General features: G+C 44.6%; 1 protein-coding gene across 1 annotated transcript in view; it reads right to left on the bottom strand.

Moving 5' to 3' along the window:
• The window catches only part of TDP1 (tyrosyl-DNA phosphodiesterase 1), a 69,400-nt gene that overhangs the window by 4,351 nt on the left and 49,286 nt on the right, over positions 1-15,763 (bottom strand). Inside the window, exon 15 of the mRNA XM_080909941.1 lies at positions 5,467-5,575. Coding sequence (XP_080766067.1) covers positions 5,467-5,575 — 109 coding nt within the window. The remainder of the gene's footprint in view (positions 1-5,466; positions 5,576-15,763) is intronic.

The following is a 15,763-nucleotide window of genomic DNA, read 5'->3' as shown; positions in this document are numbered from 1 at the left end:
TTGTTAGCCTTTCCTAGCCACTGAAATTAGTAATACATATATACCCTGCCTATGAGAGGTTACATATAACATGGTAGACACCCATTGGATCATCCAAAGTTAACAGTTATGAAAGGACTGGTCTTATCAGGTGACTTCATGTGAGGCCTCAGGATGAACACAATATACTTTTGTGGTTCACTTGGCAAAAGTGCTACTGTATGGACCCCATGAAGAAGAAACAGTGGGCAAACCCACCACAGAATGCTTCTCGTGGGTTACAAAGTAACAAGCCTGAGCTCCTAAAGAGCAAATGTCATGAAACAAGCTATGGACCCGCCCATACTGATGCTGGGAGGCTACAGGTGGGGCAAATGGGAACAGCACATGGCCCAGGCTCTCTTGCTGCAAGAAGTGTGAACTTGTTCCACACAGAAAAGCACAGACTCCATACAAACTGCTGCCCCTGACAGTGATACTGGCTTATGGAAGAAAATGCTTTTATTTAATGGGAAAAGATATGTCTTCAAGTTTCAAACAGGAGAAATGTGTGAGGAAAATGCAAACAGAATACAGTATTGACTCACCAAACTTGGGTGAGAGGCACAAGGAGATTCTGTGTGCTTCTTACAAAATACTGTATGTGGATGACCTCCTTGTATAATTTTTTAAATAGAGAGGATAACAGAACACAGATGCTATGAAGGGGAAGGAGAATGGGGGGTGACATCACTGTAATGGAGAAGAGGACAACACAGGAGGAGGTGGGGGAGGGAAGGGTGACAGTTCCAAGGGTGTTTGACAAAACTACAGGGAGTTATTTATAAGCTTACTTAAGATTATATACGTGTGTACATGTGTGTCTAACATGAGTTTATATATAAAACACAAACACACGCATATACACACAGTTTAAATGGAGTTATCTGACATAGGGTAATAATATTCCTTCCAGGAGCCATAGACTGTCTGAGAAAAACCCCAGTACCACCCAAGGGACACCATCCTTTGAGTTGCTGGTCATGGGGGTCCAAGAGACCTCCTAACAATATAAGTTATGGCTAATGAGAGAGAAAGGGAGGCAAAATCAGTTTTTTCCCCTAGGAACAAGGCCCCTGAGAGGTTCTTAATCCCAAGGGTTATCCTTAAACGTAATGTACACCTAGGCAACACTAACTAGATGCAGTAGGTGTGTCTGTAAATAATAAGAGGCCATGAATATAGAGGGTTTGGAGGGGAAGGGACTGAGGGGAAGATGGAGGGGTGGAAATGATGTAAATACAGTGTGTTTATGTATGAAATTCTGAACAAAAAAAGCTGCTATCAGAATATAAAAATGTCTCTGAAGCTCTGCACACTTACACACTTGTAAACTTGAGACGCGCTTACGCTCACCACTGTGCTTGCTGATCTCTCTTTGCCTTGTTCCTTCCAGGGCCAAGGATTTAGTCTCAGGGTCTCATGCACTGACACCGAGCCACATCCCTGGATGTCAAAACTTATTAGGTCAAAATATGACAGGCTTTCCCTAACCTTCCTACAATTACTATTCAATATAGAATACAAAGAATAACTGCTGAACAACGGAGAGATGCCCTTGAATCAGCAAAGGACTTGTTTCACATTCTCTTAAAACTCGAGGTTACCAATTGGAGAAGTTGAACTACCATGTCATTTAGGCGGCTGGTGATTTTGCCCCCCAGAGACTACGAGTCCCCTTTACACCGCCTTGCCAGCGCTTGTTATTCTACACTCTGGTGGGAATATAAACTAGTCCAGACTATGGGGATCAGCACAGAGGGGTGATTTCCACAAAGGGCTCCAAGGCAACACACCACAGACACTCACACACCACAACACTGCAGTAGTATTCAGCAGCTCAGTTACGGAGCCAACCTGGGGTCTAACGGCAAGGAATGAGAGAGGGGATGCAAGTGGATGGAGGGACTCCTATCAAGAGAGTCAAGCTAGTCTCAGACAAATATGCTTTCTTTCATTTGGCTCTTAGACTTGTATATACTCACATAAAGTCATTCATGTATACATGCCCGGGAGGGAGAAGTAATACAGTCTAGGGACACAAGGAGACTAACGGGGATGGGGAGGGCTGAGAAAGGGGGAGGTATAGGAGAACATGCTCAACACAAAATATATATTTGTATGAAAATGTAAAAACCTATAGAAGTGGGTGTGTGGCTCAGTAGCACAGTGCCCACCCAACATGTGCTGGCCTGGATTCTAACTCTAGTACAGAAAGGAGGAGATAAAAATGCAAGCACCATTCTTTCTTCTTTCCTTCTTCCTCCTCCTTTTTCTTCTTCCTTTCTTCTTCTCCTTTTTCTGGTTTTGTTTTTTTTTTTTTTTTGTTTTTTTTTTGTTTTTTTTTTTTTGAGACAGGGTTTCTCTGTGTAATAACCCTGACTGTCCTAAACTTGCTTAGGAGACCAGGCTGACTTTGAACTCACAGAGATCCACCTGCCTTTGTCTCCCAAGTGCAGAGATTAAAGGCCGGTGCTACCACACCCAGCTCACTAGTCCTATTATTAAAATGGATCTGTCTTTTCAAAATTGTAACCTAAACTTGATAATGGGTGGACTCATGCCCATCTGCATCACCAATAGACTTTAAGAACTGTGCCTGCACATAGTAGGCTCTCAGTATTATGAATCTGTAGAGAACTGTGCCTGCACATAGTAGGCTCTCAGTATTATGAATCTGTAGAGAACGGTGCCTGCACATAGTAGGCTCTCAGTATTATGAATCTGTAGAGAACGGTGCCTGCACATAGTAGGCTCTCAGTATTATGAATCTGTAGAGAATGGTGCCTATACATAGTAGGCTCTCAGTATTATGAATCTGTAGAGAACTGTGCCTGCACATAGTAGGCTCTCAGTATTATGAATCTGTAGAGAACTGTCTTCAACTATGGCTCAAAGCAAAGCAAAGCACCGCAGGAAATGTGCTTACTTTCTACCACTCTATCTCATCAATTCTGTGCCAAAGATAACGTCTGGCTGAGCTTTCACAGTGGGATATTCCCATGTCAAGCTTTCTGTGTGGACCTCTAATTAAAAAAAAAAAAAAAAAAAAAAAAATGGAAGGAGACCATGGTTCAAAAATCACTTTAAAAAATAAATTTGAAATGGCCATTGCCACTCTTTTTCCTTTGCCTTAGTAAAACACCTCTGTATGGGCGCCAGACCTTTATAGAGCACTGGATGTCTTATTTGGGAGGTAATATCTGAATTACTGGCATTATTCTACACACGGCTGAAGGAATGCAGAAGACAAAATAACATCAAGAAAGTACAATGTTCCCATTTTTTCTATGTATCTTTCAAAGAAAATGTCTAAGAAACAAAAATTCAACAAAATACCCTATAAAGCATCCTGTTTGCTGGTCAAATAGAAGATCTATTTCCTACAGTCTAGGATAACGCTTGCCCACTGAAAAATTCTGAGCTGTTGCAAATGCTTTTCCTACTAGAGGGAAGGGACTTTAAGACCTTTTAGGACTTGTGATCTCTCCTTTCTTGTTTTCCTATTACTCTGGAGACAGGACTACTGGATAGGGATGGAATTCAGCCAGGGCTAGAGAGGACAAGGCTCAGGGTCAGACCCTAGGAGGCAGGGTCCAAAGCAACCATCCCAGGTTGCTCTAGAACTTGACTTAGGAAAGAAGAGAAACATGACGAGTAGAGAAAGAAAGGGAAGCACAAAGCCAGAGGTGAAGGGGCTGACTATAGACTCAGTAAGAACGGGGAGAGGGGCTCACACTAATTCACTGTTCAGAGTACTGGGGACTGAGCTAGAAGATTAGAGAGAAGAAGAGTAGTTACGATACATCCAGCAGTGTTTATCAGCTGCTGGCTAAACTAGGCACCGCGGTAAGCACTTGATGGATTTCATGTCAGTTAATGTTCTCAGCAGCCTGCAGGAGGGACTAGAGTTCCCCATTTTGCAAACTGACACAGGCCTAAAACTCTGCAAACTGCCCATAAACAAGTTATTTTAAAACATGGCCTCCTTTTAAAAATTTTATTTTGGTGGAGGCTAAGGTAAAAATTTCACATTTGGTGAAATTCTGGTTGAAATCTTTTGTAACCCTGCTGCTACAATGAATATGTGTGATATATAAACCCTGGAAGCTCAAGAGAAGAACCATACTTCATAACTGTGTCAACAGCTGGGCAGGGCAGTGTCACCTGTAGCCCTCAGGATGGCACGCTGGCAGCATGTATCAACACAATCTCAAGAATGGGCCCACCAGACGGGGAGGCTTGGTTCACCAAGAAAGCCCCAAGGTGACTGTGGGCAGGGAATCTGGCCTGTACTGCCATGAGGACAGCCCGCACCAGACTGTCATGAACTAAGACTTGGGACTGTTAATGGAGTGACACCATTCAAACCTCTCCATCACATAACCTTCTCTGTTCAGACTTAGCATATTTTTACATTCAATTTGGCCACTCCTGCAGGCGTCTTTTCTCTAGAGAATGTCAGTATGATGGGATAGTAAACACTTATCATTTGAAGTTAGAAGTGTTTCCTGATTGATCATCTTTGTGACCCTGAACCCATTTTAAGGACTGGCATTCTTGAGGTTATAAAAGCTGCCGAATAAGGATGGTCACCCTGGGACTATGCCTGGCCCAGAGGATGTCTGACCTTGTAGATCAGTGGTTCTCCACCTTCCTCAGGCTGTGACTTTCTAATACATTTCCTCATGTTGTAGTGACCCCAACCATAAAATTATTTCATTGCTACTTCATAACTCTAATTTTTCTACTGTTATGAATTGTAATATAAATATCTGATCCCTAAAGGTTCATGACCCACAGATTGACAATCACTGTGTAGATAGTCCTATGAACTTTTTATTGGGAAGTATACTTGTCACTGTCTCTAGGAAAGTCAGAGTCCAGTATAGCAAGTTTCACAGTGTGGCCTGGTGACCTCTCCTGGGTGTGTGTGTATAAATCAAAGTTATTTCTTAGTGACACAATGCTATCCTCACTTTTGTGTGTGTAGAGGCTGTGTAGGGGTGACATCGAATCAGGGTGAGAGACAGCAGATGAGATGGTTCAGCAGTTGGCTCCTAGGCTACTCAATAAAGATGCTTTTGAAAATCATGAAATGACACCATCTCCCTCACTAGTTTTGTCTTTTTCTTTTGGCCATAAAGCATAATAAAGTGGTTTATTATTTTAAAAACTAATATATATATATGTATATATATGTGTAAGCATTTTCCAGTTTTGTTTTCGTTACAGTAAATACCAATACATACATGAATCTCACATAAATTAAGGCTCTTTAAGAACGGCATCACTTGAGTGACCTCAGACAGGGAAGTATGAACCTTCTGCAAGTCTGAGCTTCCAGCGGTTTCCAGGACCTAGGCTCACAAGGCAACCAGGAACACCTCCCAGGTTGCTTATTTCCACAACTGCACATGATCATGGTTCCCTTCATTCGTGTCTCACCTTTACTCCCATAGAGCTCTGGGGGCAGGTCATAGGGCACAGGAAAGGAGGCCATCGGCTCACAGCTGCTGGAGAAGAATTTCGGTTTCACTTTGAAGGTGTCCAGGCCCTGCAGACACAGAGGGAGGCTATGACTTAATCTTGCTTTCTAAAATAGCCAGAAGATCCAAAGAATAATTTATCTTTCCAATACCCCCAAGAATACTGAGTGATTTCAGAGCTATTTTCAGTGATGAACAGGAGAATATGTTCTATAACTCCTTACCCCAAATTATTTTCTTCTGTAATCTAAGAGAGGCTGCATGTAAGAATGAGGTTAAGTCCTATGAGTTTAACAAAGGGCACAGGATGCTGGGTATAAGCCTATTCTATGAAGTATTGTGTACAGTTAGCATGGGCTGGGTTCCAGGACTCCCTGGACAAAACCATCCCAGAATACTTTCAATATTGCTATAGTATCAGGCTGCCTGCTCTGGAGTAATAAGCGGAAGCATATAAATGTTTTTATATATAATGAAAATGTGCCAACGTAAAACAGGAATAGAAAAGTGAAAATTCTTCAAGACCTATCAAAATGGAAGGTTCATTCCAAGAACTGTAGAAGAGAGACTTAATCTCCGCTCTGAAACAAGGTGGAGGGGACCGGCTCCTCCCAGGCTGCTGTGCACACTGCCTTTTCTTTCTCACAGGCCTGTGTAGTACAAGTTCTTAACACATTAGTGCTGCCTCTCAGGGGACCCTGGGACACCCTGGCACCCTGCTTTTTAGTCTGTTTCACTGTCTCGTACTCCTACAGTCTGTCTACCAACCTGACCACATCCATATTCTAAATGCATAGCAAACAGTGCTAAGGTCCCAGGAGCTGGATAGAGAACTGCAGAGTGCTCAGTCCCCAGGAAGGTGTGTGGGAGGACACGGCAGTCACACGGGTTTCCAGACACTCTTAAAGTTCCAGCCTTTGCTCTGGCATTCACTAAGCATGCTTTCTTTCTTTCTTTCCTTCTCTTTTCCTTCCTTCCCTCCTTCCTTCCTTCCTTCTTTCTTTGTATTATTTCTCAAGCTGAAGCTATGCTGGAGCTCCCAAGAATATATGACCACTGTGCTAAACTTGTGCTTCTCAGCCTCTTCTTCAAAGTTCCCCATGGGGACAGTTCAAGATCCCAAGATCCTATATAAGCTGATAATCCTGTCCCCGGGGAACTTGAGAACCTGTTTATGAGACTACCTTTCTGTTGGATGTCGGCCTGTCTTGGGAACCTCACTGGACCTGAGGTTGACAGATTAACAAGCTCCCCTTTTGGGTTAGGCATGGTACCAAGCTTTGGATATACATGGATCAACAGAGACATTATCCTTCCTGTCCTCATGGAATACATAGTGTTGGGGGAGGTGCTAAACAAACACTTTCATGTACAAGTCTAAGAGATGACTCAGTTTGTGGGACATGCTGTGAAGAACGTCTTGGAGGACCGCAGGAGAACAGTGCCTGTTTTGGACTTAGTGGCCATAGCTAGTGGATGCCTCCCTCCAAGGGGTGATCTATGTAAAAGGTAGGTTTGCAGGTGAGTGGAGAAAGAATAATGCTGCAGGGGGTGGGGGACACAGGATCTACAGAGGCCTGGAGTGCTAAGGCCTGTTATGCTTTGGGAATTAAGATGGTAAGTGTGACAGGTGTGTGGGATAAAATAATAATAAAATAAAATTTATTTATTACTTCATAAATAAGTCTCAGTTTCTTCATTTGTCAAAGAAAGTGTCTATTTATCATACTAATGTGGGTTTTTTTTTTTTGCTATTTTTTAAATCATATTAATGTTTTCAATTCTATAAAGACCAGAACCAGGTAACTTGGGAGGAAAAGGTTTATTTCATCATCTAATAGTGAGTGTACATTTCATCATGAGGTGCGTCAGGGCAGGAATTCAAGGCAGGAACTGAAATAGAGACCATGGGTGAGTGCCACTCACTGTGGGCTGTGCCATCCCTCATCAACCATGAATCAAATGCTCCCCACAAGGCCACAGGCTGGTCTGGTGGACACATTCTCAGTTGAGACTCTCTCTTCCCAGATGATGCCAGCTTGTCAGGCTGACAAAAATCCAACCTGTACAATGTTTCAACCTTCAGTCAGTAGGACGAGCCCTGCTGCAGAGTGGGCATACACGAAACATGGATCTGTAGGCATGCGATTAAAGTGCCTGCTCTGCTTGCTTTTATTGGCTTCTGCATAACAGCAGCTGCAGTAACACATGGGAAAGTGTCTTGTGCACATTGAGGACCACAGAAAGGGCTGGAGATAAGGCAGTGGTAGAGAACTTTGCTAATATGTAGACTGCCCTGGGTTCAATCCCCAGCGTTACAGGAAAACCAAACCATAAGAACCTGCAGGTAAGTATGAGGGTATAGCAGTGGCAAAAATGTAGATTGGCTTGTGAAAGGCAGTATGTGACACAGGCCTGGCAGAAATGCTGGACAGATAAACAAACAAATAAAATGGAAGAATGACTCATGCCTGTGGTAGGCTAAGGAAAGGCTTTGTAGAGAAATAGTACTGTAGTGGTTTTAAAGCTTGGGTATACTTCTGACAAACAGCAATGGCAGGAAAGACCGTCAGGGGAGAGTAATACACTCAAGAGAAAGCTTAGAGGCCCATCTCATGAAGCTGAGTGTGCTGGCATGGGTGTGAGTGCTAACTGGAGACTGTTAACACTTGTCTAAATGAGAAGAGAGCTGGACATCTGTGCTTCGCCTCTAGTAAGCCAGGTATGTTATCTGGTTATTAGTGCCTCAGGCACGAGCCAGCCTGGAGGTGCTGGGGGAACTCTCACGTCATCAGCTGGGAATGTCAGAACACTGACTTCGAGCCCTGCCTTGGAAAGAACTTGCCTTAGATGCTTGCCCTGCTGCCTTTACCTGTTTGCTTGACTACCCATCAGTCACACTCAAATGTTCCTCAGGGATTCAGTTATAGGCTGACTTTTTATCAACTGGCACTGAGGAGCTACAGAAGTTCTGAAGGAGACATCTCATTATAAGGTGAATGGAATAGCCTGGGTAACAGACTGGACTGGAGATTCTCAGCCAGGTGGCCATGAGCTCTCATAGCAGAAACAGGAAGTGGTCATGGCAATGGGAGACACACACCTAAGCATCAGAACTGCAGAAGGCAAAGGGAGGAAGCTGGAGACCAAAACCAAGCCACACATTATTCATTCAGTGGTAGTGCTTGACCACATCACCACCAGCTTCCACCTTTTCCTTTCTCAACATCTCACCTTTGGCAATTCGGCATCTGGGGAAAAATCTCTTATTATTGTAGACTTTTTGCTATGTGACTTTAGGGAAAGTCACAGGTCCCTTTCTGGGCCTTGGTTTGCTCATCTGGCAATCAACAGCACCAGCTCGAAGCTCTTGTGAGGACACAGGGCAGAGGGATGAGCCAGTCTGAGTTCTCAGGGTTTGCTCAGTGACAGTGATTCCTGCTTTAGTGAGAAGGAAACAAACCTGGGGCTTGCATCTGTCTACACACACCCAGCCTTTGGGATTTGTGGTCCTAGGCTCTTTCTACCAAGCACACAATCAGAGAACCAGGAAAACGGAAAGTCTTGCAACTATGCAAGTCTTTAGTTCACAGACTCATCTTTTTAATTTTTTTTTTAAGTAGCCAAGAAGCCATGGGAGAGTCTTTATGGCCTTAACCCAATTCCGATGCTGTACCTGTTCCAAGCCTGGCCTCCCTCTTGTGATGTTCGACCTCAGACATAAGAATGTTTGAACCATCCATGTCTGACAAGAACCAACATGCGTTTTTCCTGAATGTCATTTCTGATCCAAATTCTAGGGTATTAAAAAAAAAAAATCACACCACTTTTCCCTTCAATCCGCATGTCAAATTATTTGAGGCTGTCTCCTAATTATCATTATTTATATATCACAGTGGTATTGCTTGGCATTTTACATAACAGAGGAAGGCACCCTCCCAGGCATAGTACTTAAGACAATGCATTTATGAAACACCAGGTGAGAGGGTGGACATGAATCACACATTGCTGGGAGGCTGAAAGCACTAGTTATTGCTGGGATCATTTATGATCAGCAGTTTGACTCAGTCACATAGAGAAGTCTACTCAGTCTGCAGCTACAGATAAAGTTTATACCAACTGTGAGCGTAAAACTCCATGAAGCACTGGGTTTTTTTTTGTTTGTTTGTTTTTGTTTTTTGTTTTTGTTTTTTTTTTGTTGTTGTTGTTGTTTGGTTTGGTTTGTTTGTCTTTTGAGACAGGGTCTCACTATGAAGTCCTGGCTGACTCAGATTTTTTTTTTTTTTTTTAAATCTAGATCAGTTTACTTGAACTCACAGGGGTACTGGGTTTCCCTGGAACTGGGATGGCATCTGAGTTTGTAGATAGGAGCCAGGAGAGGCCAGAGGGAATATGCCTACTTTATCAGATGGGCTGATTGGTGAGGAAGGAAATGACAGAAAAGAGGTGGCCTGTACCCCTGGCCCCCAGATGCTTACAGCTAGGGTCTGGGGAAAATTCAGAGTGGGCACACCAACAGGGCTCTGGAGAGGGGCTCTGTAGCTAGGATGCTTGTGAGCGTGCAGCTTCTGTGGAGGAGGAGGAGCAGTACAATAGTGAGGGGGTGGCATGAAGACTGATCTGGCTGAAAGCCTAGAGGACTGGCCTGCGCTCTCAGCCCTGTAGCTTGTGCCACTCCCATCCAGAAGCAGTCTTTTTGAGTCCTGGGGAACATCCAGGCTTGTTTCAAACCCTTTGAAGTTTCGGGCTTTTAGTTTCCATGCGACTTTATGAAATTGTCACTAATGGTCTCCACTACAGGATAGGCTTTGTGAGTAAAGAAAACTTGGCAGTCTAGTCCAGCTCACAAATAGGTCCCATCCAGATCTCACCTCAGGTCTTTATGGGCCATTTTGGCACCTATAGAACTAGGTTCCTAAGTCTTCCAATGTGGTGCCCTAGAGAGTTCCCTTTCTTGGTTCTTGGGCATTTCTCCAACGTGTTCTCCTAGTCTGTCTTCTCCCACATTGTTTCAGTGACTCATAGGTGAAATTGAAAAGATTATAAGACATGCTCTGTGGAGCACTCGCTCAGCTGCGACCTCCTGGGAGACTGACAGCCCAAGCTATGGCGGGGCAGAGAGTGTTCAAAGGGACAGGTATGGAGCTTGTCAATTTCATTAGCTCTCCCAGCCACACCGTCTTAGTGGAGCCTATCAGACTGACCAAAGGTTATCTGAGAAGATATCATTTGCTTGTGGTATGCACCATCTTTGAGAACAGCAACAACAAAAAAAATAATTTAACCAAATGAGAAAGGAGAGATTAGACTTGATGACTGAAGTCAAGGCCTTTGAATTTGATTCTTTTTTTAAAATCCTGACTACAGAAAAGTAGGAATCCATTGCCTCAGAAGCAAATGAACCTGGAGCTCAGAAGAGACGGTTCTGTTTGTCAAGGGTGAAACATTATCACCATCTAGAGCAGTGTTCTCAACCTTCCAGATGCTGCGGCCCCTTACTGCAGTTCCTCATGTTGTGGTGACCCCGAACCATACAAATATTTCATTGTCACAACTGTAAGTTTACTACTGTATGAATCATAATATAAATATCTGACATGCATATTTGATATGTGGCTCCTCTGATAGGGCTCATTGACCAACAAGGGGTCATGACCCACAGGTTGAAAACTACTGTTTTGGTCAATTCTAAAATTGCCAGTGGCATTCTTGTTGTAATTGAGGCATGCTGGCTCTGCACCCACCAGTTTTGGGGCCCTAGGAGTGCTAAGTCACATGGCCAGTTACTGACTGCTGAATGTCAGGTCTTGTCACAGCTGTGGGAAAGTGGAGACCCTCTAGCCACAGCCACTGCCTATTAGATGCTATACATTCCTGTTTGCAGCGCTGGTCTCCAGGCAGGATGCAGGATGCACTGACTGCAGTGGCTCACGGGCTTAGGACAGAAGTAGCATTGCTGGCTGCTGATGACTCAGGCTCAGAGACTGATGGGAGGTAGATCTGGATGGTGTCTGGCCAGCAGGCTGACTTCAGGAGTCTAGATGAGCTAAGTCTTCAGAAACCATTGAATGAAGCACATTAAGGTGTGTCTCACAAGCACCAAACTGGGAACACTAAAAGAGATGTAACCTCTGACCTCATTTTACAGCAAGCTGTGCTCTTGTCAGAGTGAACACTGTAAGTTTATTAGCAAGAGACATCTTTTAAGACATTTATTAAGTGGATATAGAGGGATTGATATTATATTGCAATTTGTATTGATAATTGTGTGGTTGAAGTTAAGACACAAATACAGACTTAGGAAAGTGTGTGTGTGTGTGTGTGTGTGTGTGTGTGTGTGTGTGTGTGTGTGAGAGAGAGAGAGAGAGAGAGAGAGAGCACGCACATAACATCAACAAGATTGCTTCAGGTGAGCTCATCCACAGTTCAAATGCTTTTACAACACAATATATGGTGATATTAATGTATCCACTATGCACTACTACACTAAGCTTAGTCTCCAGACACTGCTGTGCACGCTGCTTCCGTGATAGCTGCTTGGAGAAGACTGCAAGGTCCAAAAACTTAAAGGAAGCAACATCAGCTGATGGCCATGTTCTCCAGCAGAGAGAGAGAGAGTGATAACATCAACCACCCTACAAGTGGGATGTGCAAGGAGCCCAGGATCCAGGAAGCCAAGGGATGCAGAGAAGAGTGCCTACAGGGGCAGGTGCAATAGCTAAGAGCTGCTTTCTAATGTGGATTAGCTCTGGCTAGAGAAGAAGGCCCAGTAAGAACCATGGGCCTTACATGTGCCCATGTAGGAGCAAGTGTCAGGAGGGGCTGGAGACATGGCTCACAGTTAGAGCACTTGCTTCTCTTTCAGAGGACCCTGGTTTGATTCCCACTAACTACATGATGGCTCACAATTGTAATTCCAGTTCCAGGGAAATTGACACCCTTTTCTGGTCTCCATGGGTACCAGGCAAATACTCAACACTCAGACACACATTCAGGGAAACACTCATCCATATAAAATAATAAAATAAATTTAAAAAAATTAAGGAAGTGCTGGCAGTGAGAGGGAAGGGATGTGGCCTGGGCAGTCCGGAGTCACTGCCTGGAGGGAAAAAGGAGGTACACCCGGAGGCTGAACTGTATGGTACAGATCTGAAGCCAGTGGGTCAATAAAGGCCATCTGGCAGCAGGATGAAGCCAAGCTTGTGGCTGCTTCTGGGAGGGAAGCCTGAAGACAGGAGCCCCAGGGAAGGAAGCAGACGCTGATGTAGAACAGCTGGCAAGCCCTGGCCACAGTGGCTGCAGGGGTGGATGACCAGAGGTGACATTATCAAGTAGCACTGAGTAGTTAGGAATGATAGGAACCAGTGATTAAAAGAGGAAGAGAAAGTGTTGCAACAGGTGTTTCTCATGCTTCAAAGCGGGGACGTGGGGTGACAGGTAACAGTAATTCATTAGTGATCAAACTGTCTGGTGACTGTCCTTTAAATGATTTAGCTGATTTTTGATGACATTTGCAAATGCCACATATCCACAAGTACCTTCTGAATAATATAAGTGATAATCTATAATTTAAGAATTATGTTTATAAGACTCCGAGGCTCTGACAATTGGCATGTAGTGTGGATTATCTTCCCACTGTCAAGTGGGACCCAGTCTGTCCCAGCAATCCTGCCCTGCAACCCCCAGACTAGGAGTCTAGACTCCTAGACTAGCTCCATCATCATAACTCAGCCCCGGCACACAGAAAACAATTTTCCCTTGCCTATAATGTTATAGTTCCCTGCAAGCCTCTGTCTGAAACTGGGTTGAGTATTCACTGAAGGCCACCTCCCAGAATCCTTTTCCATGTCTCCAGCACAGCCCATGCTCCCCCACCCGCCAGGACTCCTTATATCTGGAAATGTCTCTGACGGTGCTTCTGATCATGTGCCACACACTTTATATCTATGTATCTCAATGTACCCTTCAGAGTCCTGTGAACGAGGACCACAGCTTGTTTCTCATTCTTCCCCTAGGGCCCTCCATAGGGGAGGCCCTGGGTGATTGTGGACATGAGCTGGCAATGATGAGGTTGACCTCGGGCCATTGAATGTTTAGCTTCAAGTCTGCAATGGACTTTGAGAAGGGAACTAAGAAGTTCCATGGCATGCCTCTCTTGCAAAGAAGGGTAATAATTCTAGAATTTGGGTGACTGCTGGTTTCCTTCAAAGTTTCCTTCCACATACAACATTTCTGCTGTATTTCCAGAAGCTTCCCATTACACAGAAGCTCTCCTACAGTCTCTATATCTTACAGACCAACAAGGTCCATGTCAGCTCACTTTTTGGTGATGTGCTCTGGGAATCCATCCCTGGGGTGGCTTTAACTCACAGCTCCCCTCCCTTCTCTAGAGACAGGGGATACAGTGGGAGGGTCCAGATGTAGAAGACAGGCAGAAGCCCACGGTGCAGGCAGATACGCAGACTGGTCTTTTCTGAGTGGAAGCCTACCGGTGGCAGCAGCCAGACAGAAGGACATTGAACCCACAGCTGGACTATCTCTTCCCATCCTCCAGTCCGAATTACCAGGAATTACTTTGGTTCCATGACTTTCTCCAGCATCCTTTTTAATTCCCTCTTTGTGGAATTAACCTTCCTTTTTATAAAATGCAAACAAAAGAACTCTGTAGCCTCTTAGTGTCAGCTTACTTGGGCTGCATGCCATGCTCATGGTTTAGCTCTCGGCCCACAGCCAGGACATGTATCTTACCTTACCGTTCATGGATGGAGTATCTGAGCATGATCGTGATAACGGGCTCCCTGAGAGCACAATACACTTCTGTGTATTCTCCACAACGCCTATTGTTAGCTCTGTCCAGCTGTTTATGACTCACGGAAGGGCACAGACAGCTCAACTGAATGGGAAGATGCTGGGACAGGGTTACGGCTGGATAGTCCTTACCAGTTTTATAGAGGAAGCTACTGCTATGTACTGTCCCAGCATGTTTAGTCACATGACCAGTGTGGCCTCAAAGTTCAAGTTACTGTACTTCCTTTCCCTCTCCGTTATTCTCTTCCTCCTACTTACCTCTTATTCTTCAGCTTTCCAGACATAAGGAATCCATGAGAACAATAAAACCACACAAATAAATTGCTATGGCTATTCTGTTAATCTTTCCCTGCCACCGCTGTAACTTTAGATACATCTGCTCAGTTTAGAAAGCTAAAGTCAATCTCAAGCTTTCCAGGAGTCAGGGTGCTTGGGGCCTAGCTCCTGGGTGGCACAGCTCGGAAGGGGTGGCATCATCTTTCATGTTTGCTAACTAATGCAACCTCTATTTTACATCAGATTGCTCTATGTGCCCTGCCTTCTTCCTAACAAAGTCAATTTGGGTATTATTCCCATTTTTCTTATGGCCTTGCTCTGGTATGCAGGAAAGAACTGTCTGTATTGATAGGGCCTGGAGGACAGCGCAACCATACACTCTCTTATGAACATCCCCTTGTTTAGGATCTGCTCAGAACAGACTTTAGAAATGCTAACAACAAAAGCCAAAGAAGAAAGACATGCAATGTACCCCCTTCGAGTCAGCACTGGGAGACAGTTTTTACCTAGATTGAAGCCAGTCCTCACAATCACAGCAAATATCAAAGCAATGTGGTCTAGAATCAGGAACATGCTGTTTCCCAGAACTGTGATATAACTGAAAGATCAGAGGGAGCAGAAGGCAGAGGCCTCAGGTTAGATGCTGCAATAGCTGTGGACCCTCAGGGACAGTACATTCTTGTCCTGCAGCAAGTCATCATCTACTTGTGAGGCCGTGATGCTGAAATGTCGCTGTAAGCAGCAAACAGGTATTCACCTGGTAGGCAGGAGAGGAGCTGAAGCTGTGTGAGAGCAGTTAGCCCAGAACGCTCTGAGGTGGAGGAGGACAGGTGAAGACGGTAAGTGGAGGAGAGGAAGAGAAGAGTGAGCTGCTCCCAGAGCATGGGGAGACAGAGACTGCTGCTGGTGTGCTGTGACAGAGGGCGTTCTGCAGCATGCTGTGAGACTTTGAGTCCAGTACTGCTCACTGGCTGACTTAGGTCTACAGCCAAGCTCATGGTATCCCCTTAGCTGAAGCTACTTCATTACTTCATCCCAAGCAGCTCACAATGGACCTATCCTAAAACTACAGCAAGCAGTAAAAAGGGAACTGGAGGGGGCAGTGGCTGTTTCCCTGTGCAGGCAACCCTGGCTGTATCCCATGGTTCAGAGTGTGACCACAGAGTCTCAAG

Source organism: Micromys minutus (genome assembly GCF_963924665.1).
Source record: "Micromys minutus genome assembly, chromosome: 1".
Lineage (NCBI taxonomy): Eukaryota > Metazoa > Chordata > Mammalia > Rodentia > Muridae > Micromys > Micromys minutus.
This window is presented reverse-complemented; position numbering and strand designations above follow the sequence as displayed.